This window comes from Buteo buteo, chromosome 14 (assembly GCF_964188355.1).
Source record: "Buteo buteo chromosome 14, bButBut1.hap1.1, whole genome shotgun sequence".
NCBI lineage: Eukaryota > Metazoa > Chordata > Aves > Accipitriformes > Accipitridae > Buteo > Buteo buteo.
Genome location: NC_134184.1, coordinates 21741177 through 21768540, shown reverse-complemented (window position 1 = coordinate 21768540; position 27364 = coordinate 21741177). Strand labels below are relative to the sequence as shown.

The 27364-nt window shown below is 37.9% G+C and overlaps 1 protein-coding gene across 1 annotated transcript in view; it reads right to left on the bottom strand.

Annotated features, from left to right (window-relative positions):
• Positions 1 to 27364, bottom strand: part of PCDH9 (protocadherin 9) — a 685647-nt gene that overhangs the window by 224216 nt on the left and 434067 nt on the right. Inside the window, exon 2 of the mRNA XM_075046096.1 lies at positions 18770 to 18845. Within this exon, the coding sequence (XP_074902197.1) occupies positions 18770 to 18845 (76 nt within the window). The remainder of the gene's footprint in view (positions 1 to 18769; positions 18846 to 27364) is intronic.

Sequence of the window (27364 nt, the reverse complement as noted above, 5' to 3'; positions counted from 1 at the left end):
TAAAAGAATATGGGATAGATCAAAAACTGGCCATAATGTTTTAACTGGGATCTTCACTGGTAAGGATGAGTATTTGTTGAATAATATTTTTCTCTAAACTCTGAGCCTATTTTCCTAGGCAGCTAGTTTAATCTACCACTTGTGGTGGGTTGACCTTGGCTGGCTGCCAGATGCCCACCCAGCTGCTCTCTCACTCCTCAGCAGGACAGGAGAGAAAATATGATAGAAATGCTCACGGGGTGAGATAAAGATGAGAAGACTGCTTAAAAATTACCACCACAGGTAAAACAGGCTTGACTCAGGGAAAGTTAATTTAATTTATTGCCAACTAAAATAGAGCTGGGTGGTGAGAAACAAAGGCAAAAAAAATTTTAAATCAACACCTTCCCCTCACTCCCCCCTTTTTTCCAGGCTCAACTTCACTCCTTCGTTCCCGATGTGTGGATAAACCTGCTCTGCTGGGGTCTTCTCCAGGGGCTGCAGGGGAGTCTCTGCTCTGGGGCCTGGAGCAACTCGTTCCCTCCTCCTTCTCTCACCTGGGGGGCTGTGGGGTTGTTTGTCTCACGTTTTTCCTCACTCCTCACTGCCAGGCAGCACTTTTTACCCTTTCTTGAGCACGTTTTCCCCAAGGACCCACCACCTTGTCTGTGGGGCTGAGCAGTGCCCTGGGGTGGGTGGGTTGGAGCCGGCTGGAACCGGCTGGAACCGGCTGTGTCCGGCACGGGGCAGTCCCGGCCGCTCCTCACAGGGGCTGCCCCGCAGCCCCCCCCAAATGCCAGCCCCTGGGCACCTACAACAAATGCATCTCTATATAATCCTTGAAACAACATCCGATATACTTTAAAAAAAAGGGGGGGTAGGGTGTAAAAAATATTAAGTGAATGAGGTTGAAAAATATAAAAGTATTTAGCAAAATAAAAATGTACACATTTGTTTTATAGCATAGATCCGGGCTGAGTAATGAGACAGAGACTCTTTCTATGTAGTTGTAGGGAATTTTTCATCTATTGGTCTGATTTACAGTCAAGATTAAACATGAAAAATGAAATATTTATCTTTTTAAAAACTAGTTGAAACACTTGAGCCAGAAAGGTTAAAAAAAGTTCAGGGAACAATCACACAAACAATTTAAGGCCATGATTTATGTAGCAGGTTCAGAGTGATAATGAGCAAAACTGCTAATCAGTGCCCACAGATATTAGATAATAAATTCAATAGGTTGAAATGGGTATTTGTAGTGCAGCAAACGTTAGTCTAATGATTGAATTAATCTTAAGACAGAGAAATTCTTGCATGCCAAATTTGTTTACCACATAACATGCTAATGAAGATAAAACTGGTAGGTCTTCTTTACCCTTATGAATTAAAAGCGTTATTTGGGAAGAGCTGAAAGGGCATTAAGTCGTAAAGTTTTGTAAGAGACACATGAAAAGATTTGAGCAAACAGGAGATGGCAATAGATGAGGTACTCGTTTTTTATTACACTTCGTATGGCTGAATAGAAATTATTTGATTAGTACAGTGTATCTGGGAACCTACTATGCAAAACAGATCTAGAAATAACCAAAGTGCTTCATAATTAGCTGATCATTCTGGTGCTTCCTAAAACCACATTTGTTCGATAAGGAGGAAAATCCATGTATGCCTGTGCACACATGGCTGGAAGTTTAGATCTCTATGCTAATCAGCTTTTTATTCCTGATCATCAAACAAATGTGCTTACAATGATAACTAAGGACTAGTTTCCTCAAATGTCTTGCCTGGAAAGGCAGCACCTTGAAAAAACAAACAAACAAAACCCCAACAATGAAAATCATTGCTTTTCTCTCCTTTAAAAATCTCCAGTTTCTATTACGGGGCACAACCAACTATTACAGTAGAAAGCACTATTTTCAGGTTGCTTGCAGTTTGGCCCTTTAATACACAGATCAATGGCCTAGTCTGACAAACTTTCAGAAGGCAGATTATCAGCAAAGCTAATCCTCAACTACAGAAAGAAGCTCAGGATTATTTTCAATTATTTATTTTCATTTTCTTTTTTTTAACTGGTCATCTCTCAGCTATTTTAAACTGGGACTTTACTGAAGTATCATCCAGAGATATACAATTAGCTACACAAATCCACCCTTTTTGATTGTGAGTGGCTGATTCAAATGATCAAAGCTGTGGAATAAACTCCATCAAAACAAAAACACTGTTAATGACGTAGGTAGACACTAAACACATGTTTATAGTCACTTATCTGTTCCAGTGGAAAGAGATTTCAATTTTTCATCCAGTAAAATAATTTAAATGATCCAATTATTTAATCTGGGCTAAGAAGTAGTATATGCCAAATTTATTTGGGGGTGGTGGTGGGGGTGGTGGTGGAGTATTTTGTCATCTTTACCCTATTTTCCTAAGACTGAATATACCACTCTGTATGCCTGCCACATTAAAGAGATTCATTTGCATATGACTTATACTTTAATTTCAGATGCACTGAACAGAATGTATAGAAATTACACACATTTGAGGAAGTAATACCACATATGATATAAAAAAGAAAAGAAAAAATCCCCAAAGCCTGTTCTTATACTACTGTTAGTGTTAGCAGAGATGTGCAATATGCAAATATTTCCTCAATATATTTCAGAGGTCAGTGCTACCTGCTCTTAAGCATTACGTCTGGCACCATGACAGTTTAACACTATTGGCTAGTCTAGACATGCTCCTCAGATCTCATAGCCTCAACTTAATTATACAGATTTTAATGGGCAACCAGGGTAGAAAAGTAGAACACTGCTGTCAGTGAACTGCCAGATTTATGAGATGCCATATACCTTGTAGCAGAATACAACATTGAGTAGGCTGGCATCTTGTGATAGGCAAACATTTGACAAGACCAAAAAGGAAGGAGGCTGAATTAAGCAGTACTACACTCATCTTTTCCCCCAGCTAAGCACTCTTTCTCAATTTGGGTTGTTTTCCAGTTTGCTCTGGAATTTTTCAGTCTTCTGAGGACAAGCGTTCTTCCCTTCAAATTTGTTCAGTTGACAGAATGATTCATGGACATTTTTGAGCCATAAATAAAAGTGCTTTCTGACTTTAGAACAGCACAGAGCTGTTCTAAAATGTTTCAATGTACATGGAAGAATTACCTATACCAATGTAAGTTCCCCAGCACTCCATTTTTCATATACCATTCCTTTCTCTGCCTCTCCAGTAACACCAGTCTAATCTCTCTCCTTTTCTTTCCCTGCCCTTGTGCAACAGAGTAGGCAATACCAACAGTGACTTCTGGACCTGCCCCACTGGAAAATACACTCTGTCTTATCATCAACCCAAACATATTGATTTCTAAATGAAAGACATGAGATATAGACAGACATCAACATACAGTGCTACCAGGATTTATTCTTTTAGTGTGTGAAGATTGCACAGCAGTTGAACTACATTAGACGGAAGAGTAGAATACACTTTTAGTCAAACAAGCAAGGAAGAGAGAGGTACAGACTTATAAACGGTTACAGAAAATGTTCCTTCAACAATGAAAGACTGTGGCCCATGAATCTCTTTTATACCAAGACATCTTCCAAAGGATCAAATTATTTCTTAAATGTTTCTTTCACTTTTATTGTGCTTTTATAAAGATTTTTAAAATTTATATGTATGTTCTTCTGGAACCAGCCAATCACCTTGAAGCCCAAAAGTGAGTAAAGCATGCAAAGCAACTCACTATTTGGCCATTCTAGGATTCTTAATTATTTTTGCTTAACCAGACTTCTTTCAAAGTATAACTTTCTCATAATAATGTTGTCATTGTTTGCAAAATAATGATGGATAAACTCACAAGTGTCTCTAAAGTTGTCTTTTTCACCCCATTCCCCTCTTTTGACATGACCTCTTCTTTTGCCATTTACACAGAGAGTAGCTCAAAAATGCTGTCTGATTCTCAGGATAGAAAGTGAATATTAATACATTTTTTTAACACCAAAGTATTTTGTTCTGTTGGGAGGCATGACTCATATAATAGGCTAGAGACTTAAGTGTGCATAAGGTCTAATTAGGGTTAAAAAGACTATTTTTGTTAGGTTTCTCAAAGATGAACTGGACAGGCATTCTATGCGTAATGCAGGAGTCCATAAATTCAGAGCTTGTGAGCATAAGCTCCTAGCTAGGATTTCTTGAAAATGTGACCCTAAGTGTCTGCTTAGATTGCACAGAGTATCAACAGAACATAACCACTGATGCATCAGGTTATTTTTAACTATGTCCATCTTTAAGATCAGTCATGCTATCTCTTTAAATGCTGAAGGGAAGTTGGGTAGCAAAGGTTAGTATCTTTAGTAAACATCTAGATTATCTGAACATCTCTGTACCCTAGCTGAATGTGTTATATCTATGCATGTCAGTATGCATAGATATACATATATTTATCTTGTACAGCTGGCACAATGACCTATATTCATCTATAACATATGTTAGATATTTTCACTCTTCTGCAATAACTATCATTAATATGTCTCCAAACAGTGTAGTTGCTCATGCAAATAGAGGTTTATATCATTAACTGTCTATTTACAACTGAAAATATATGATTTCCACTCATAATGAAGCAATAATAAAGGACATGTATGTACAGTATCAACAAAATAAATTAGACCTGGAGTAATGGCACAAAGCAATTACCTCATATTCCTTTCATTTCTCATGAAGAGAAATATATAAACTGTGAAACTATCATTCAAACAACTAATCCACTGTGGTGTGGATGATTATTTTTGAGTCATTTGGCCTCTCTTCTGAATGATCCAAGGAATCTGCAGTTAAATCAACTGAAAAAGGCAGCAGCGCAGGGAAATTTTTGATTACACTTTTAATTTCACAAGCTAACCTACAAATGACTTTAAAATTGCCAGTAACACTACAGTACTACTAACCACCTACACATTTTTATTGAAAGACTGTAGCTACAATCCATTAGTTAATGACTATGCTGTGCTTGCCAGATTACATTCACACTCACAACTACCAAGTGGCTGGGTTTCAAGGGCCTTGCAATAACACCACCAATTAAAACTAGCCTCTTTTGTTACATTTTTGCAAAACCAATATATTAAAAAAAAAAAAAGCCAAGAAAAAAGAAAACCCCCAAAAACCCAAACTGTATTGGCTTCTCTACTGAAAATAAAATCTATTTTGTATGCCTTTGCTGTGTTACAGTTAAGTCTTCAGCAATACTGAAATATGTGCTCACATATTTTAAGTACATTTTAAATTGCAACAACTTACGTGTTTTGACTAATAAATTGCTTTTCCTTAAATTCAGTGACTGACCACTGCTTTTTAACAGAAAAAGATTTGTTAATATTCAGTAAAAGCTAAACATCAAAACTGGTCAATTATTCCATCACACTGTAATGTCAGTCATCCATATATTATACATAAGCAAAAATGAAGGACAAGTAAAGTGATAAACATGCACACCATGAGTTTTTTGGAATAAAAAATATGCAATGATTATAAAGTTGAGAAGGTTTTCATTTTTTTCTAGTTATTTTAGATGGATGAATCATTTATAACTGATGCTTTTATTTGATATAAAAGTATGTCTTCAATAGCTATCTCCATAAAATTTTTCCATAAATGCAGCTATGCAATGAAATACTTCAGTACTGTTTAGTAAGGATAAAGTAAAAGAAAGAAGTTATTCAATCTTTCTCAATGAACGTAAACACTTTCTTTAGATCTTGAAGACAACACAGATCTAATCTAAAAGAGTAATTGGGCATATCAGCAAGAGAGCAAAAAGAATCCTTCTCCTAAATGGTAGGCACCCAGAATTTAATTTCAAGTTTTATCTTGAAAATGACATTTTTGTGGGTTTTTCAGGGTGAAGAACTTTAAAATCACCATAAATAAGCTGGCAATATTTAAGCATGCAGTATTTGGACGATAGTTCAGTAATGTAAATTTCTTTAAAATGATAGGTCAGTTGGCCCATAGAGAAAGAAATGTATGTCACTAAACAGTATGTCTACATTAACTTTCAGGAGTGTACTTCTGACATTAATCTCCTAATCGTCTCCACTTGACACACTTGGGTTTTTATTGTGAAGCCCTTCTGGAGCACAAGAATGGGATTCCTTTTGGATGAAATGAAACCAGAAGTATTCTCCAGTAACTAATGGGCATTCAGTCCATGGGACCACACAAGGCCAGAATAAATGCCACAGAAGTGTATGCAGTAAAGATTGTGTCCTCAGCATCAGCTGCTTCCCATTCAGACCTGTTCCTACTGTGCTGTATATTACTTGCTAATGTAGCTATAACCACACTGATTAAGTTATAAAAATAATATATGGGTATATGCAAGAAAATATTTTTTTCCTACTTTCTCCCAAAGATGACCAGATGTTACTAAACAAAGAGTAACATTTTTTAAAATTTTGTGATGTAGCATGGGTTTTATATTGAAAATCTTTTTGCTAAAGCTGCAAAATTTTCTAACCTTCCTGAAGAGTTAAAGTATTATTTATGTCTTTATTTATCTATTTAATTGATTGCAGATGGGGAAAAAACCAAGGGTTTAGGCTTTGGTAAAGATTTCATACATATTTCCCTTTCCTTGCTGAATGTAAATATGTCCTAAGTTTGGTTGCTTATGATGTTACCACATCTGGATTACTTCTCTCCAGAAGGCATGCCTTCACCTTGCAACCAAAGAATAAACAAATGTAACTTGCTGTGCACAATAAAGAAAGTAAGTATTCTATTATTATATTCATTCTCCGTACTTATCTTCTTTTAACATGTATTTACCTGGATCAGTATGAAAGGGGATAAAGCTTTAGACTAAGAAAAGATTCAACTGTTATTCCTATTTCTAAAGGGTTTACTTATATATGTTTTAGACTGTAAATATAATTCCTTATTTGTTTTCAATCTGCTTAATTCATCTTTCCTCCCCCTTCTCCTCTTGTTTAAGACAAACAGATCAAGTTTATGCACAGAAACATAAAGCATTCCTTGGGAAGGCAAATTTTTGAAAGAAAAGAGAATATTCATTACCTATATAACAGATAACTTTCAGATCTTATTCAGGGAACCTTCCTTCATATGCATAATTTCTCCTTAGATTTACAACAAAGAAGCAAACATAAAATCTGAGAAAAAGACAAAGCCATAAAATAAGCATAATAAACAAAATTAGCACCTAGTCTCTGGACAAGACTAGGTCAAATCTGAAGATGCTGATATATAAGGGTATTTATTAAGATGACACACTTTTTCTACCAAAGGACTAGATCTCCTTCTTGGAAAGCAAAACCTTATCAAGCTATTTGCTTTAAGGAAGGAACTCAATATCCTGTGACTGGATTCCATTAATGTTCCATATGGACATTCTTAAAGAGACAGTCAAAATGCAAAACCTTCACTTCAAGACATGCCATTTTTCAAAATGGCATAAGACTTATACTACTTACTAGCCAATATTTGGTGGTTGTTTGGAGGAAGGAAAACTGATCAGAGAAAAAAACATTATTAGAAATCTTTCTTTAGAACTGTGCTTTAAAAGATACGATGTTTTAACTTCAGTTATACTAAAAAAGAGGAAGAGGAAGGTATGCAAATTGGTATTTGTATTCAATTAGTACTGTAAAAATGAGGAAGGAAATTAAAAAATGGGCTGTTCTTTTGAAAAATGTTATGTGCAAGTAGGCAAGAAAGGCTGCTCAATCTCCCAAAAGATAACAGTATTCCCTTAGCAACAAGAACAGCTGGGATTAATCTCACACAAAAGGTTGGATTTGTTGGAATCAACTAAATTTAGGTGTCTTAAGCGTCCCCCATACACAATGGCAATCTAGTCGATGTAGTCTGGAAAACTATGCTTCTCACATTAAAGTAGACACACATGTTTGGTAACTGAATGGGTCTCTAGAATAAATTATGATGCTGACAAGGTCTCTGCTGACTCTAATTGGAGCTCAGAATACCTAACTCATATCTGAATGAGTTATAGATCCATAGAGAGGTTACATGGTTACATATATAACACCTGCACTTATACCAGTAGTCACCTAAATGTGCTAACTTCTTTTTGAATGAATCTCAACCTAAACCTCACTTGTCCTGCCTAACCATTAGCATGCAATGCCAGTTTAGAAATATCCCGGGGTACCTAAGATATTTGCATGTGGATGTCAAACGTGAAAGAAGGGAGTGCAGTTAACAAGAGGTAGGTAACCTCAGGGTATTTCAAGTAGCACCAGCCTATGTATAACAAATTATCTGAGCCCTATACATCTCCATTCTGGAGCTAAATTCCATCCCAAATGTCTATATATGAGTTTGGTGTTTGAGCTCCTATTATATTGAATAGAAATATGGTAAATGGACTCTAGAGTGAAATTTAGCTGACCTGTTTTAGGTACCAGCTTTAAGATGAAATGAAAGCTCTAGTGCTCAACAAATCAAAAAAGGAGCTTAGATGCTTAGGATAAAATTTTAGATCTCTATGTGTAAGCATCCAAATTGAGGAGTCTGTAATATGAAGGTGAGTTCCATCACTGATGTCTGGAACTAACACACATACCTTTTGGCTACTTACTGCAGCCTTCATTCATAACCTGTGGTGGGATATAGGCACTTCTCTATGAAATTTACTTGACCAATTTCAGATATCTACCTCAGGAGCTAAAGTGCTTTCCATATATAGCTTCTGCTGCTGGCCACACAAAGTATGGGGCTAGACAGACCATTGGTCTTATTCCTTTATTATGTTCTTATGAAGCCTACCATGGTCTACAACTTTCTATGTAAAGACTACTTAGGCAAACTAGTGCAGATATTGAGTCTCAATATAGTAGCCTTATAGCTGCTTTTGGTGTAATTTGAGGTATCTTTTCATTACCCTGTCTGGTTTCCCATAGAAAATAGCTCCTGTGGCATATACGCCAGATGTGGATGTATTGCATACCCTATGGCATCACAAATGGCACTGCATTGTTATGTTTAGGCAAATGGACCAGAAACCAGTAGCTTGGCTTGTACATATTTATGTTTATTTTTCTTTTTATACTGTTTATAGTACTACACAAGATATCCTACCATAAATTTACAAGTCTATAATTCATTTACCGTGGAGAACATAGATTTTACTTTCCTTTCTTCACATCTGTATTGCACAGTCTATACAAGACAAATTTCATTAATTCATAGGATTGCAGAATCACAGAATGCTTGAAGTTGGAAGGGACGTCTGTAGATTGTTTAGTTCCCTGCTGAAACCAGGGTCAACTAGAGCCATGTCCAGTTCAATTTTCAAAATGTCCAAGCACGGAGACTCCACAATCTCTCTGGGAAACCTGATGCAGAGTTCTATCGCCTTGACAGTAAGAAAGTGTGAGTAATTTTTTTTCCTTATGTTTAAAGAGAATTTCTTTGTATTTCACTTTCTGCCCATTGCCCCTTCTTCTTTTATTTGGTGTACCACTGAGAAAAGTCCAGCTCTATCTCTACTCTCTTTCCCTCCACCCCATCAGGTATTTGCACACACTGATAAGATTCTCCCTAAGCCTTCTCATCTCCGGGATGAACAGGCCCAGTTCTCTCAGCATCTCCTCATCTGACAGATGCTCTAATAACTTAATCACCTTTGTGGCCCTTTCCTGGACTCACTCCATACTTCCATTTCCCTTCTGTACTGGGGAGCCCAATACTGGACTCGGCACTTCAAATGTGTCTCACCAGTGCTGAGCAGAGGGGGAGGATCATCTTCACCAACCTGCTGGCAAGACCCTTCCTAATGCAGTCCAGGAGGTTGTTTTCTTTTCTTCAAGGGTGTATTTCTGGCTCATGGTCAGTTTGTTGTCTACTGGGACTCCCAGTTCTTCTACTGCAAAGCCACTTGCTAGTTGGTCAGGCCCAAGTCTGTGCTGGTGCAGTGGGGTTATTTCTTCTGCATGGAATTATTCCTCTCATTGAAGCCATCAGCAATTCTAATTCTACTTACAAATTGTAAGCACTTCAATGCTGAAATTAACAATTCCATGCCAAACTTGACACCCTTCTTCTCACAACTATAATCTTTCTTTTAAACAACTAAATGTTTGCCATTGTGAATAGGAGTTGCACTGCTAAGACTCATTAGAAACAGAATGTGAAACATCAGAAAATGAATCTTAGTATCAATGTAAAAAAGACTCATAGCTGGCAATAATAACTTTCATTGAATTTCAGAAAAAGCAACCTCAAAAATCTCAAATATTGCTGCCATAATCACACTGTCACACCTTTAAGAGTTGCATTGTCTCCAATATCGTTATCTGATTGAGCAACTAGAATGCTAATAAAGCCCTTCTAATATATTTAACCATGATTAAAGATATATGTATTCAGTCGTGCTTTTTCCTTTTATTTCCCATGGAAAGTCTCTAAAGAATAGAAAAACCTGTTGCAGTTCTACTGCTAAAAAGTACTGTTAAATAGCATGCTCACAAGGCATAGAAAAGTACACACTCAGGTCACAACATTGAATGAGAATGACAGAAACTGATTTTTAAAAGTCTGTGATTTAGAAGAGTTATGTTTTATTTTTCTTGTTGTGAATATTTAAGTTGAAACTGTTGACTATGTCATTTATCTGTAAAAGTGTTAGAAAGGACTGAATGATTCACTGTTCTTTTTTGTTCTGGCCAGATATGGGACCAATATTAAAAAGGAAAGAAAAAAAGTGCTCAAGAACAAAATACTGCAACATTCAAAATACTACAAAGAACTAACCAATTTATTACAGATCCAAGATGACTTGAGCACCATGTCTAAACTATGGACACCAAACATCCAGTTTATCAAATAAAGGTGAAAAGTTGATTCAGTTGAAGTCAGTAAGCATCAGAATACTCTTCCCTCTGTCACTGAAGATCATTAAATCAAGGAATCATTTTGAAACATATGCTGTAGATACAAGCAGAAATACACACTTATTTTTATAAGTTATTGGCTGAGATTTCTGACCTGTATTATGCAGGAGGCTGTGCTAGTTGAAATAGTCCCTTGGGCCTCAAATGCCTATGCAGTTCTGGAAGTCAAAGACTTCCTGTTGACAAAGGGCAGCACAGTCTCACAGACAAGAGTTAGACGCTGAAGACAGATGCTTTCAGACTGGGAATCCAATACCCACTTTAAGACTTTGGTGGGTTAACCTTGGCTGCTGCCAGGTGCCCACCAAGCCACTCTATCACTCCCCCTCCTCAGCAAGACGGGGGAAGAAAATAAGACAAAAAACCTCGTGGGTTGAGATAAAGACAGGGAGATCACTCACCAGTTACCATGACTGGCAGAACTGACTCAAGCTGGGGAAGATTAATTTAATTTATCACCAGTTAAAAATAGAGTAGGATTGTGAGAAACAGGAAAAACAAAACTTAAAAAACACCTTCCCCGCACCTCTTCCTTCTTCCCAGGCTCAACTTCACTCCTTCATTCCCTACTCTTCTGACTCCTTCTCCCTCCCCCTGCCTGCCAAGTGGTGCAGCGGGACCGGGAATGGGAGCTGCAGCCAGTTGACAACACTTGTCTCTGCTGCTCCTTCCTCATCACACTGTTCCCCTGCTCCCTTGGGGTCCCTTCCAAGGAATACAGTCCTTCACTAACTGCTCCAGAGTAGGGCCTTTCCACAGGGTGCAGGCTTTCAGGAACAGACTGGTCCGGCGTGGGTCCCCCAGGGGCTGCAGTTCCTGCCAGGACACTGCTCCTGCTTGGGCTCTTCACAGGCTGCAGCTTTCTTCAGGGCATACCTACCTGCTCCGGGGTGGGGTCCTCCACGGGCTGCAGAGGACACCGTGGTCTTCTCCACAGACTGCAGGGGACACGGTGATCTTCTCCACGGGCTGCAGCAGACACTGTGGTCTTCCCCATGGGCTGCAGGGGAATCTCTTCTCTGGTGCCTGGAGCACCATCTCCCTCCTCCTTCTTCACTGACCTTAGTGTCCGCAGGGTTGTTTCTCACATTTTTCTTACCCCTCTCTCCCAGTTGCTGTGCAGCCTTGGGCAGCAGTGGGTCTGTTTTGGAGCCAGCAGGAACTGGCTCTATCTAACATGGGGGCAGGCTCTGGTCTCTTCTCATAGAAGTACCCCCTGCAGCCCCTCCCCACCCCCCCAACCTTGCCATATAAACCCAATATAAACACCAAGAGAAATAAATCACTGGAATACTTTAAAATACAGGCTTGGTTTAAGAAATCTTGTGTGAAATTCTATGTACTGTGCTATGACAGAGGTTTGACTAGATAATGATAATGCTTTAAAACTTAAAAAATCCATGAATCTCTGCAGCAGATTTGGGCTTACTGTGATAAGAAGAAAAGCCTTGTGAGAAGATAACTCTTACTGATAGGTGAAAATAACTCTTAGCAATTCCTTAAATCAGTCTTTTGTTTTAGCCTGCACCACTGGCAAAAGCATCCATGGTTTTAAACTGCCCTAGGTATCCTCAGACTTGGCAGTGAGAGGCACCAGCTTTCGCCTAATGTGCAACCCTCCCCTTCCTTTAATCCTCTAACCCTTCTAAATTTTTCTTACAAGTCTGAATAGTCCCCACGCCCCATCTAGCCTTTTCAGCTCACTGCTGAGGACCTGCAATTTCTCATCTTGGATGGCAGCAGCAGCTAGAAAGTTCAGACACATTAGGTGTTCATCTTAGAGAAGCAATGGGACAAGTTCCCCTCTCACTGCTCATTCAATGGCTCTGCCATCCTGATTTACACTCCAATTAGCTTTGGTGTATGGGGGAAAAGAGAGTAGAACAGGAACAGATGTAGCACAGTGGCTTTTCTAAACCAAGACAATTTTAAAATCCTCACTGTAATGAGGCAGCAAAGAGATGTAAAGAGATAGCAATACCTCTTATGCCTCCCAGATTTTATTTATCTTTTTAAAGAAATAAGCACACGGGCTAAGATTGAATTCAGACCTCAGACTATTTTATAGCTGTTCGGTAGGCTAATTCACCAACTTGACTCCAGTTTTTCTTACTCCTACTTGCCTGTAGCTAAATGTGACAGTGTTAGATTCTGTGTGAGGTATGAACTTGTGTTTAATGAAATGGAGGAAATGTCTCAAAGGCAAATGTTCCTATTTTAGTTCACATAGAGTCTCATATTATGAAAACACAAGAATAACTATGGACAGTGATTTATCTACAACTAAGCATTAACAGAGTAACATTTCTTCCTACACCTTAGGATGTTCAGCTATGGACTCCAATATTGCCAAGCAAGACAAGATCCTTTTGAAGCAGCAAAACGAAAGGCACGATTAAGCAGAGGGTATGCCCGCAAGGTTAAAGCATCATCACCCAGCGGGTGTAATGATAGTGACACTGTAGAACCAAAGCTCTTTGCATGAAAGGCTTAGTTTCTCCACATGGGACCCTATCATATGACCAAGTGTAATACAAGGCAATCTTGCCATTACTCTGAACTTTAATCATAATTAAACCACTGCCACAGAGATATTCCTACTTATTACTGGAATTATAGTATGATTTAATACCCCTGACATCACTTGACTAAACCACCATAGTATTAGGTTTATTAAAATGTGGGAACTCATATTTAACAGCCACAGTTATCCACACAATTTTTAATGTACTGGAAATAAAAAAGCTATCCACAAACAGTATTATTGGTAGACAACATTATAACATTGCTTCCAAGAATATGGAATTGCTTTGGAATTTGTAACTAATAACTTAGGATATAATAGAATATTCTAGTTAATTTGAAGGTCATCCTTTTTACTTAGCAAACTGTTTTTGTTACAATTTTTTTCTACAGCTCCCTGTTTTTATAAAGCTATTAGTTTGTGTTATGTAACATACACTGATACTACTCATTAATGAGGTGTAGGAATTAGGCAAGCATTACTTAGCTTCATAAACATATATCAGAAGACATAAATATTATATTTCTGTCTGGTTTTAAACTATTGGAATCATTGCATAGTTTCATCCACAGTGTATAGTAGGCTTTTTCCCTAGAGCTGTTCTAACACTCCACTAAATATATGCTATTCCTCTTTATCTCTTTGAAGAAAAATGAATCACATCCACAGCTCGCAGCTATCAAAATGTGATTTATCAAGCATTTTCATGAAAGTGCATTTTTCCCCTTCTTTACACTAGGAGGCACATTTTTCCTTCATACAGTTCTATTGCACAGCTCTGCTGCATGAAACCCTTAGAAACGTTAACAATTTCAATCTAAATTTAAGTCCCTGACAACCTTTACTAAACCACAGTGAAAGAAGAATTGTTCACTAATAATGGGGGGGAAGGGGGGGGGGAAGAATATGCCAATGAAAACCACACTTATAGTAATGAAAAATAACATTCTGCACCTGACTACTGGCAAACAAAACCACAGTTTTCCTTTGAGTGATTACTAAAGAAATAATTCACATTAAAATACATCAGACAGCTGTACACTTTTAATGTAACTTATTATAAAGAAGATGTTTGTGTTAAAAGTGGACTTCATGATACACACATTTAAAACCATTAAAAAGCAGGATTTTTGGTAATAAAAGAGGCTATGAAGTCATACCAGTAAATACAATTTTACAGTGACCTTTTTTTTTAGATCCTAAAGAAACTTCATGTTTTCTAAATTCTTATCTGATATACTAAAAGGTAAAGAACTGTAATCAGCTGATTGATCTTTGGAATATCTTCCTTCAGTTTTTATAGGAAGTGTACTATACACACCCTCCAAATGCAAAAGATAGCATTCATTTGGAGAACATGTGAGGCTATCATTCCACACGCCAAAGCATCGTTCAGATTATTCAAAACCATTAGTTTCCAAGAAATTATAGAATCTCCTTTTTGTCATGTGCCTTGTTTTGTTTTGTTGGCGTTTTTTACAGACTCTCAACACTATAATATTTACAATCTTTCTCTTTTGTTTGTCATCATGGTGACAAACAATGCAGCCTGGTAATATCATGCTGCTTTCCCTTCCTCTTGGCCCATGCTTCTGGCAAAGTCATGGTCAGCAAGGCAAGGCTAAGGTTGTTAATCACTGCATTTAAATGCAATAAAATGTTGTAACATACACAAGGCTTGCCTTACAAATCAATATTGTATGCAAAATTAAATCATCATAACCATGACTCTTGAATAATGAGACTTCCTGTAGTAAATTTGAATTACTTGTTGTTATTATCACTTAATAATGCATAACAAAACCACAGTGCTGGTGTCACTCTGTAACGTTACATTGTTTTTAAACATGGTGAACTGTTGCTCACTGATGGAAGAATTCTTATAAAGCCTACCAGGGTGCAAATGAGACAAAGGTGAACTATAAGGAAGTTGCAACTGGCAGGTTAACATCATAGTCCTCTGACAATCCATTAATACTGATCAATTACCAATGGGGAAATGGAAAAGATATCTTAGTGAACTGACTGAAACCCTCGAGTTAAAATAAAAGACTCTATACAAAGAAGACACGTTGGAATGATGCAAACCAAACTTGGACTATACACATCTTATAAAAGTTCTTATAAATTTTATTTTTTACTTCATATTTCTATCTTGTTGCCTTTCCCTCATAAGCACAGTGACAGTGTGTGGCTGACAATGCCAGTTTGGCATCTCTCTTCATTTCAGTTTCCCCCAGTGAGAGAGATCGCTGTTTTAAGATTAGCTAGATGAATGTACTCTCACTGTGTGTGTTTCTTTCATTAAATAATGTAATTGTAGCTCTTGTGTCTCAAGAAAATATGACAATAAGGTTTCTCGTACCTTTGTGTAATAAGTTATCAAGAGTTTTAGCTATTTTTTTTTCCCCTATTTCAGGTTTTGAAGACCTGGGCCTTGGTCACTCTTCAAATATAATTAAAATAGCAACATACTAATATTGAGACACAATGGCTACATTTTTATTCACATAACTTCACAGTGTACAACAATAAATGACACAATTCACTGAGCATTAAAGCCATTAACCAAAATTGCTCTCACCATGAGGCAAGGACTTTACTACCAAGATTAACATCATATTCCTATGAGCTGAAGCAAACTTTCACTTAGAATGAACTTTCATAAAAATACAGTGGGACAAATCTGTATTTTTGTGTAGATTTTATTCTTGGAGATCATTAGAAAATATTCCCATAAGCACTTCTCTTTCTCTTCATTTGAAAGAGTTAAAATCAAAATAAAATATTGTTCTGCAACATTTATCATCCAAAACTGGCAGCAGCACTTGTACATAGTAATATTACTACTCTCCACCAAGACTTCTTCCTTACTTTATAGCTGTATCTTTTACCTCAGCATGACCCAAGTATTTTCATAAACAGCAATCCCTTAAACAGCTACTGAAATGAAACTACCTCTGCTGTTAAATACAACTATTTAATATTTCACTGCAATAGAACTAGAAATTCAGTTTAGAAGTGTCAAAGAATACAATGTTGAAATGATACTACATCAGTTAAACCACGAACATGTGTAAATACCTGCAAAGATATTTTGCCCAATCACCAGATAGCATTTTTCTCTTCTGAAAATTGCCACAGGTTCTTCAATAACCATAAACTGCTTTAAACTCCATTTCACATCTCATCCAAAAAGTTATGCCTCCAGTAGCAAAATAACTTTTGACACAATGCCTAGGCAATAGCTTGATACTGAATAAGATATAAAAGTCAAATCCATCTAATGGGCAGCATCACTCCCTTCCTGCCTTGGGTTCTCCTAGGATGATTTCTGTCACAGTAATGACCATATCATTCCCTTCTGAGTTTGTGAAATTTGATGAGATATGGAATGCACTATTTCAATGTCTGTTCTAATTCAGTCTGATAAAAGGTGAAAAATCTATACTTCAATACTTAACTAATCACCAGTACAGCTTGATGGTTAGATTTTCATAAATTTACCATGAATTTAGCATCCCCAAGGCTAAACCAGGTATAACCACAGACATATTAAAGCTTTTCATATAGCTTTTAAGAACACTTACTCACTCTGACTAATCTTCTACTAGTCTCTGTATTAGGGATGAATAGATCATCATGATTAATTTACTAAGTTTGCACAATGTGCTTGACACAATATTTCTAAAAACACATTTTTAATAACTTGGTATAACGTTTACTAAGCCCATTTTTCCCTAACTCTCCTGGAGGATTTTTACATCACATTTTGAAGAGATGTGCAGTTCGGAGTCAGTGAAGCCAATGTGACAGTGCCAAGATGCAATGCTGCCTTAAAACTCCTCTCTGATCTTGTTAAATCTTTCACACGTCTCATACGTGGTCAAAGAATTAACAGGATAATTCCACTTAAGCTCCCCACTTGCTTAAACAGACATAGAGTCTTGTTCCAGAGTCAATCCATTCATAGTTGCTATTCTTTTACAGTTCTTCATATTTCTACAGATTTAGGGTTTAAGATCATAGTTCCAACAACATTTCTGTTTTGGTAAAGAAAATAAAATGCAGGTGCCATATCCAGGAAAAAAGGGAAAGGAAAAGGAGAAAAGGGAATAAGAAACCAGAATACAACTCAGAGACAGTAAAGCATTTCAAATTGTTTCTTCATAGAGTTTCACCCAACATACCCTCTCAGTCTTCCCATAAAAAGTATGAGAAAAATGTTTCTAAGGTCAATATTCCACAGTTTGCATTCTCATCTGCCATGATTTAAATGTCATAATTCAGATCCAGCTCTGCCCAAATGAGAACATGGACCTTAATATTGTTCATCAGATCCCAAGGCCACCTTCTCTCCCGGCTTGTACAGGCTCAGTGACAATTTAATCATCTATACAAAAGGGAGAAATGCCAAAGGGAGAAACTAATTCTTATTTCTATACTCCTGGGATGCAAGAGAACTCAAGTTCAATTACCTTCCAAGAGCACAGATAAGACTTTTAACCTTTGCGTCCACATTCTAGACAGAAAACAAGAGGCTTAAGGGCAGTGTTACTGCCCCTTCCCAGCTTTCAGTATGGCCAAGTCTCCCCATTCCAAGGCCAAAATACTAGCCACAGTATTGGTTAAGACCTCACTTCAATTTTAGTACTGACTGTCACAAAAACACTGCAATAATGTAAATGTATTATAGAGAAGGAAAGAAGAAGAAAGGCATAAATTCCCAAATCAGACAAACTGCACATACTTAATATTTGTATGAAAACACATATCTGGCAGTTCCAAAAAGCAGAACATCATGCCATTCCAACATATCAAAGAAACCCTGTGTTTCTTGCTGTTAGAAGGGGGAATTGTAGGTGTGTTACAGAAATTGGGATTCTTTAAATTTTCCAGTGCTTTACTGATTTACTGTTTTCTGTGTTGGTCTAAACAGATAGTGTGACCTCCATGTCCTTACTCTTTAAAATTGTATTTAGAATGACTTTCCTAAAACGATGTCCAATGCTAAATAGCAACAGCACTGCAAACATCAAGAAAAGCTTGCTACCTTGTAGGCCTTCCTTCTTCCCAGCTGTTCTCACTTACTGTGCAATTAGTATGGAGCTGCTTTTTCTCACTGGATATTTTTTTGTTTCTACAGTCAAATGACAACATAAGGCACTTCAGGTAATCTACATTATTTCTTACCAATCGTTAAGAGCTAACATGACCAAATATTCATGCATGTGCTTAAAAACATCTCTACCATTGCAAAGCTCAAAAGGAGGAACAAGAAAGTAACCGAGTCACCAAAGCAACTCAGATAAGGAGAGCACTGACAGTGACTCACCCGAGTTGGGGTCAGAGTTGCCATCAGCTTCAGTCCTCTTGTCCGGTGAAGCCTGGTCGTAGAATTCGTCCTGCGGCTGAACCAGAGGGAGAGGGTGTGAGATCAGGGTTCCACCACCCACCGGCTCGTGGTCTCCCAGACCACTGTCACTGCAGCTTTCCTGGGAGCCATCGGGGAGGTGAAATGTAACACGGCGCTGGGACTACAAAGAAGAGCACAGGACACGCTGATTAGTGCTCTTCTTTTCTGTTCTCCTGACTCTTTTTTTTTTTTTAAACTTTTGACATTTAAATAGATTCCTGGCAATGCTTATGAGGCAATTATTATTGTGTTTGCTTGTTGTTTTTTTTTCTTTTGGCTTGCTTTTAGAGTAACCCAGGGAGGATGGCAGGCAGGAGAGCCAAATTTCAAAGGTCTGCACATGCTCATCTGTGAAGTAAGCTTCTCACAAGAAAGTGATCAGTAGACAGTTAGGTATATTTCTCCTAATTTTAAAAGCATGACCTATACGAACTCTCTCTGAGAAGCAGAAACCATTGCAAACTATGTTATGAAAAGCAAATGACATCAGGAAATATAGTAAGTATATATTTCTGAGGTTAAAACCTGTATTAACACTGTTCGTACTGGAAAAAAAAGTCCACCAAGTTAAACAAACCAATAAAAATGGTTGTCATATTCCAGGAATAGAAGGATATATAAATATGTACTTATAAGGATATTTAACAGATACAAATTATCTAACTAATACAGATATTTAGGATTGATAATATATCTGTGAAATCACAGTAGTCAGCAAAGAATCATGGAATGCAACGACGGAAAAAGGAATTATCACCCTGGTAGGAGAAATAAAAACAAACATCGCATACTTGTTTAAAACAACACAGGGAATGAGAGCCAGAATTACAGATTTTCCTGAACTTCTTAAAAAAAAAAAACCACAGTCATCTCAAAAGAAAAAAAAAATCTGCAGTGTACACTTGGATTAGTTAACCATTATTGATTTTGAACCTCTCTCATCTGGAAAAATAACCTGACTTTCTGAATTGTGGCCACGGAATGATACAGTGATTCCCCATGAGCTCCAGAGCCGACAGCACTGCTGCGAATTGTTTAGCAACCATGACTGTGGGATTCATGAAAGGAATATTATAGGTCTTCATGGATCAAAACGCTGCATCTTTGAAGCATCGGAAACAACTAGTTCAAGAGCATCTCAAGAGAGTGGTTAAATTAAGTTAAACACATCTTCCCATAAAAAATGAGTTTCAGCAGCAGGGAGTCTGAGTGATTTGGTTAGCTAGATTGGTTTAGAATAAAGAAGAGATTCACAGAGTTTGCCTTAAGCTTAATAACTCTTTAGTTTAGTGGTTACTTTCTTACTAATATTAGCCATCTGAAAGTAATGGGTTATATCTAAGCTAATCATTCAAGATTTCTGCAGAGTCAGTAGAGAAAGAAACATCAGGAAGATACTACAACAGGTATCTTCCACTAGTTATGAGTTTTTAAGTAGTTAAAATCAGGTGTCCTTGTATCCATCCCAAATCCAAGTAAGTTTTCCTGAAGTTAATGGAAAGAGCATCAGGCCCTGACTCACGTTTTTTGCCAACTCTCTTTTTTTCACGCTTTTTTTTAATGAGGAAAACCTCAAGTTAATGGTAATAACTGTATGTTTGCTTATTAAAAACTATTTGTTAATGGTAATTGCTACCATTTTATATGATGATCAATATCCTCTACCAGATTTCTTTTTATTCATCTCCCTTGGGTGGACATAGATAGTTGATTAAGTCAATTTTGGCCTACTGTGTAATTCAGTATAGAAATAGATGTAATAATATTTGCTCTTGGCTGTGATTTTATAATTAGCATTTTGCTTTTAAGTTCCTTTTCTAGCTTTAGGATTAGAATCCAGATGTAGCAAAACCAAATAGATCCTCTGAGTCATTGGGTTGTAGTCATTTACATCAACAGAGGACCTAACTCTATATACTATCGCTAAGCAAACTTCTACCTCACACTTTGTTACTTTTTCTTGCAACTTTTTTATTCTGGAATTGCCACGCTGAACAATTTTTTTTTAATCACTAGCAGGTTGTTTCCCTTCAATATGAACAAAATAGAAACATAGCTAACTACACAGCTTAAGATCTTCTCTTTCCGCATTTATTTTCAGTAACCCAAATTTAGAGATCTGCTTTTCCAAAGTAAGAATTTATGTCACTAGTAAAATCAGCAAGAGGCACAGGAAAAGGAAATTACTTTCAATTTTCAAACTAAAAGACTCTCTGAGAAAATATGAATGACTGAGAAAATAAATCCTTTAAGTAAGGGAGGAGATGAAAATTTCTATTTAAGATTCTGCAAAATAATTAACCCCCTGTAATTAATAAACCACTTAAATAAACAGAAAAATGCATAATTACAAAAATGTCCAGTTTCATGAGTTATATAGTAAAAAAACTGATCTTGGGTAACAAGAGCTCCTCACACTAGCCAAAATCTGCTCTGACTCTATACTGACAGGGACCAGTCAGCCAGTAAAATGGCACAGGCCTAACACTAATACCGGCAACTTCTTAGCTGATAGTGCTATAAAATTTTAAATCCATACTTTAAACGACAAGAAAAAAATATACCGGCTTGGCTTTCTGAGCTCCCCACTGAGGACCCGCAAACCATAAAGGATTATAAAAAGATCTAAAGGTCACGTAAACAGTGATCCAGTTCCAGAGATGATGAACGGGCAGCATGCAGTCCGTCAAGAAACTTTGGACTAAGCTGCGCCATCAAAACAATGCGGGCAAAAAGCCTTCCACACAGAGAGAGTCAAAGCAAACACTTGAGCTCACGCATACCGTATTAATTGCAAGGGAAGACTGTCACTCAGCCTACCGGCAGCTTATGACTGTGTGAAGTACCGGGGTATGTGGCCGCCTCCTCCGGCCGCCCGGTCCAGGACCCTCCTGCCCGGCCGCTGGAGCCCAGCCCGCTGCCCGGGGTCCCGGGGTCTCTGCCCAGGCGGAGGGACGCATCTGCCGCTGTCCCCTTGGCACTAGTGAAACTGCTGCAGCACCGAGACTGAGCGTGTATCACACGGCCACGGCCACGGACACGCACCGAGGACACGGCCACGGCCTGTCAGACGGAGCAGGGGGTGCCTCCAGCAGCCCCTTCCCCCCTCCGGACTCAGCCCAGCCACGTCCCCCCCTCCTCCGGGGCTGGCAGAGGCAGAAGGTCCCTGCTGCAGCACACACACCGCACTCTCCACCTGCACCAGCACCTTCGACGATCCCCCCAGCACCATCATGGCCCCTCTCGCCCCCCCAGTCCCACACACACGCAGCACTCACGCACTCGTCCCAAGCGCACCCCACTCTCGTGGGTCCCCCCAAAAACCAGCACGGACCCTCCAACCTCCTGATACCCCTGCCCGGACCTGCAGCCTCCTATTCCCCGGCTGGTCCCGCTCGGGGTTTCCCAGAGAATCCACCACCCCCCCCCCCACGCACACCCGGTTTGGGGAAGGTACGGACACGCACCCCCCGCAGCCGGCACCCGGGCTGTGACCCGTGGTCCCGATCCAGCGCTGAGCCCCTCACTTGTACATAGAATTTCTTCTCTCTACAACAGTATCAGGGACTCTTCTTTCAGAAGAAAAACCTACAACATGCTTAGAGTATGTTTGTATTTATCTGCTCCCTTGTGCAACCAAATGCAGCTTTGAATTCTTTTTACCTAAAGACAGAATCAAGTTATTCTGAGTAATGAGGTTTATAGTTGGTACAACACTGGGACTAATGATAACAAGTAATTACAATTTTAATTACGCTACAACATATGCAGGATTATATACAGCATGAGGTAGGGTTATGGTTCAGGTCCAAAACACTTGGACAAAATTCAAATGTAAAATCTGTGACATATTCAATCATAAACCATGGGGGGTGGGGGGGGGAATATGGGTTTTCTTCAGGTCCTGAAAAACATCCAGTCTTTATTTTTAATCAGGAAATATCACATCATTGTTATGTGAAACCCAAAACTGAAAGTAAAATCCAGTCAAAATGATATGATTTTAACCTGTGTCAAAGTAATTTCAATATATAATTCAGAACAATTTGACTCAATAGGGTTTTGAACCTGGGCTGAGTTTAAAAATCAGGAAAACAATTGGTATCCATTACATGGAATCATTCTTCTTTTAATCACCTATTGCAGCAGATTCTATAAAGCTCACCCAGGTGAAGCATGACTTCACACCCACAAGAGATACAGGGAAGAATTAATTCTGTATCTTAGATGGTGATAAAGGATAGCAAACTCTGGTGCTGATAAAAGGACAGTTCAAGCATAATAGGAACACATTTCTTTTCTGTTTTCAGACCAGGTGGTCAGCCAGCCGATACTTTTTTTAATCACAGTAACAACAAAAATTTTATCAAATCAACCACACATGAAACTGGTCTAGCTGCTTTTTTCCTGCTACAACAAAACCAAATACATATCTAGTACTCTCTAACAATCGTAATTTGTGGAATTACTGAATATAAGTAATACCTGTGGTACTTGAAAATGCCAATAAAAATATCAGCAAGTTCTCTTGGGTGGAGGAATGGATGGTGGAGGGTGGGGGATATTCCTAATCTTATTGATCGAGCACAGAAAAGTAGAACCTGTGCTTGACATAGCATATTGCATTTTTCTTCATTACAATATTTTACCTGGAGATACTGAAAACATTTTAAAAATATATTTTAGTCACAGCTTATAATTTTCCCCTCCTCATGTTCTTCTGTCCTATTTTCCTCACATCTGTTGTCTTGGTATGAGGAATTCAGCTGTGCCCGGTGACAGGACAGGTAATAATAGGCACAAACTGAAACACAGCAGGTGCTGAACATCAGGAAACACTTTTTTACTGGGAGGGTGACTGAGCACTGGCACAAGTGTTCCAGAGAGGTTGTGGAGTCTCCCTCCTTGGAGATACTCAAAAGCCGTCTGGACATGGTCCTGGAAAATCGGCTCTAAGTATGCCTGCTTGAGCAGGGGGGTTGGAGTAGATGGCCTCCGGAGGTCCCTTCCAACCTCAACCATTCTGTGATTCTGTGAATTTTAATTGAAAATAGAAGAAAATCTAGAAATATCTGGAGCCGTTTCATAATTTTCCAGTCCTGAAAACATAATCTGATACTGAAGCACTTTATTTCTGACAATCCTAGCTGTATAAAATGTATTCTGATACCAGAATTTGTAATTTCATTCCATACAAATCTATTGCTTTGGAAAGTAGCACAGAGCATTAAAGACACAATACTGAAATCCTTAGTTAAGCAAAAGAATTGGTAGGAATTGTACCTCGGCATGGATTTCTAGAAAAGGTGGGCCAATACCAGTGAGGTTTGGGTACTGCCTGTGAGACTAAGCTTTTTGCTGCCGCCTTATTTTCCCAGAAACCCTCATAAGCAGGCAGAAAGTGGGCTGTAAATAGTGGAAGTTATTTTGTTGACCTGAGTGCTGAAAGTCTGAAGTAGAGGAAAGATCATGCTATGTGATATCGAGTGTTTGAAATGTCCTACAGCAGATGAGTTACGAGCTGTGTTGGAAACAGAACTTTAATGTAGGAAGTATAAACACCAGTTTTCAAAACTATTCAGTGCTTTCCATTGTACATTAGCTTCTAAAATGCATTTTACTTCCAATTACGTGCTTGAATCAAATAGCAAGTTACAGAAACCACCATTAAGAGGAGCTTTTGCATGGCGAGATTGTTTTATTCTGAAAACCAGACTTCCAAGCTTTGTACAACTACTGTATTGTTTTTGCTAATCAGGGATCCAAGAAATAATTATACTATTGTTCCGTTGCTGAATGTCTCACAGGGACAGATTTGGCTACAGATCCTATCCATTGTTATAAAACAAGCTATAATTAAAAAAGCATTTCTACACTGGGTTGTTGCAAATAGAACCTGCTGAATTTTAACTGAGCTGGCTTCTGAGTTTACAAATCAGGTACTTTAAACAAAATGCCCTCTTCTCCGCTCAATATAGTTGTAAGTTAAGAGCCTTGATTTCTGTCCTCGATTTCCCAGACAGGCAGAAGTCACCAAAACATCCAATTCACAGCAAGTCAAACTAAGCTTTACAGAATGGGCCATACGTTTGCATATCAGAAAATGTATTCAAGCATGACACATCTTCAATTGTCGTCAAGATCTTTTATTTCGGATATGGAGATTTTGCATCAACAAAAATTCTTTCCCTTTCCTTTCTGAAATATGATGCCATACTTTGTGTTAAGATGACAAAGGAATATTATGAAGGAAAAACAAAGACACAGAAAACATTCTGGGAAGATTGTTGATATGGAGGCTTGAAAGAGAAACTTGAAAAAATAATTTACTTTCATGGAAAATAAACAGAAGAATCTACACCTTACATACTTCACTGAAACTTAAACCCCACTCATGAATAAAGAAGTCAGAGAAGAAATATACTAAAATAAAATCAAGTGTAAACAGTAGACAAATACTCTATAAAGCCTGTGAAATTATGATGATCAAGAAGATATCATTTGTGCACAAGTTCAAGAAAATGTTGTAAGGACAGAAGAAAAAATTATGCTTCACTGGAGGTCCTCTGTGGAAGATGTCTGATAAAGTTTGTTCCTCCCAGGATCAAAACAAAGACTCCTGGTTCATGTACCAAAACATGGAGTTTGGTTGGTTTGTTGTTTTTTTTTTAATGAGATCAAGCCTGTAAATAGAAGAAGTCACAAAAAACAGACTAATAACAGTTTCAGAGGGGAAGAGAAAAGATGTGCAGGGCACCACCAAGCTTTAAAATATAGTTTTAACAAACTAAAATTTAAATCTTTCTTTTCTCCTAAGATAAACCACATTTTTCTCTTAAATTCCTATGCTGGAAGTACACATAGCGCACCTTTTAACGCGGCAAGAGTGTGATCTGGGATAAGGAGATTCTTTTTGAACTAAAATACAACAAGAAACTTACACAAGAAATATCTATGTTTGTATTTGCTCCACAGAAAAAAATGGCAAGATCTTTGAATTACTGTATGGTTGTTGTATTAGTTTCTTCTATAAATAAACAATGGTTTGTTATATATTTTTTCAGTTCTGATTCACTTAATGAAAGCTTCCTAAAATCTACAACCTACCTTCTCTATTCCAAATTGGAAAGATGAATGAAAATATACTTCTGGACTGTGACCTTCTTTGAAAGTGTGTAGTTGTAGTGTATCTTACAGGGAAGGCCACAAAGCACCTCCAATAGGGCTTCGTACAATTCAGCTCAGTGATCACTTACACACACATTCTTCTTTCGTGTTTCACTCAAGCTAACAAAAGAATATGAATCTGAGAGAAAATCATTCTACTTTCTTAGTAAAAGCCTCTCTTGCTTCTCCCAGATAATCTCGACTCAACTCTGAGTTACAGACAAATTGTGCAGTAGATCCCTGCAATTTGCTAACAGAAATAGGGTTCTTTTTTTCTTGGCTACATGTAAACAAAACTCCTTTGTGCAGTTCCCATGGCAGTCCTTATTCAAGGATCCTACTTGCATCACAGTATAACCCATTCTCCATGCCCATCTTGATATCTTACCCACAGAACCAAGATAATGGGGATAGATAAGGTTTCCATCAATCTCTCAGGCTAAACTAAGAACAAAAAAAGAAAAAAGCAATTCATACTGCATCTTCATGCTACGTCTCCATACCATGCTACCCACATAAATAGCTGGAGTGGTTAGGTATTTACTTGTTTTTTCCCCCTAAGGTAACAATGTTGGTATTGATTTCAGAATGTAAATTGTTGTTATACCAGACAATCATTTGATTTCTTCTGCTCCATGTCGCAGTACCAAAGTTTCATAGAAATCAGGAAATTACACTGTAATATATTAAAAGGAAGCATAAATATAATCACCTATTATATTTCTTGCTACTTAGGCTGCAGAGAACTGGCCTTTTCTTCATGGTGAAAAATATTTTCAATTACAGTCTGCCCACTGCCTGGGGAGGAAATGACTGCTTGATGGTCCCAAGCACATTTAAACATGGGCAACAGACAGCCTCTCTGGTTGGGGACATGTTTTAGTTCTGCAGAGACAGTGCATGAAGAAAGACCCGCGGTCAAATCCTATGGTTTCAGTCATCTGTTGAGGTAATATCACTTTCTTCCTTTGTTTATGTAGTGATGTTCCTTCATTTTATTTCATGAAACTATAGTCTTTGTGCCATAAATTCTTCCTGGGTTTTGTTGGATTTTTTTTTTTTTTAAATTGGACACTCTACATACTGAAAACCCTTTAACTAAAGACACTAAACACAGGACTAGCATATATTTAAGTTTTGCCTTCCTAATATCCACTTAGATAGCAAATACTCCTCTTCCTAATAAGTATTGTTATCTATCTAGGATCATCTTGACTGCAAGGTAAATTTGACCTAGGAGGAAAGCTGAGTGTTACAATTTAATCTAGTCTAAACCAGAGTATTACCTTGTTCAACTTGGGAGTCTGTTAAAATACTAATAAATTTTCAACATTTTCAGTCTTAGCC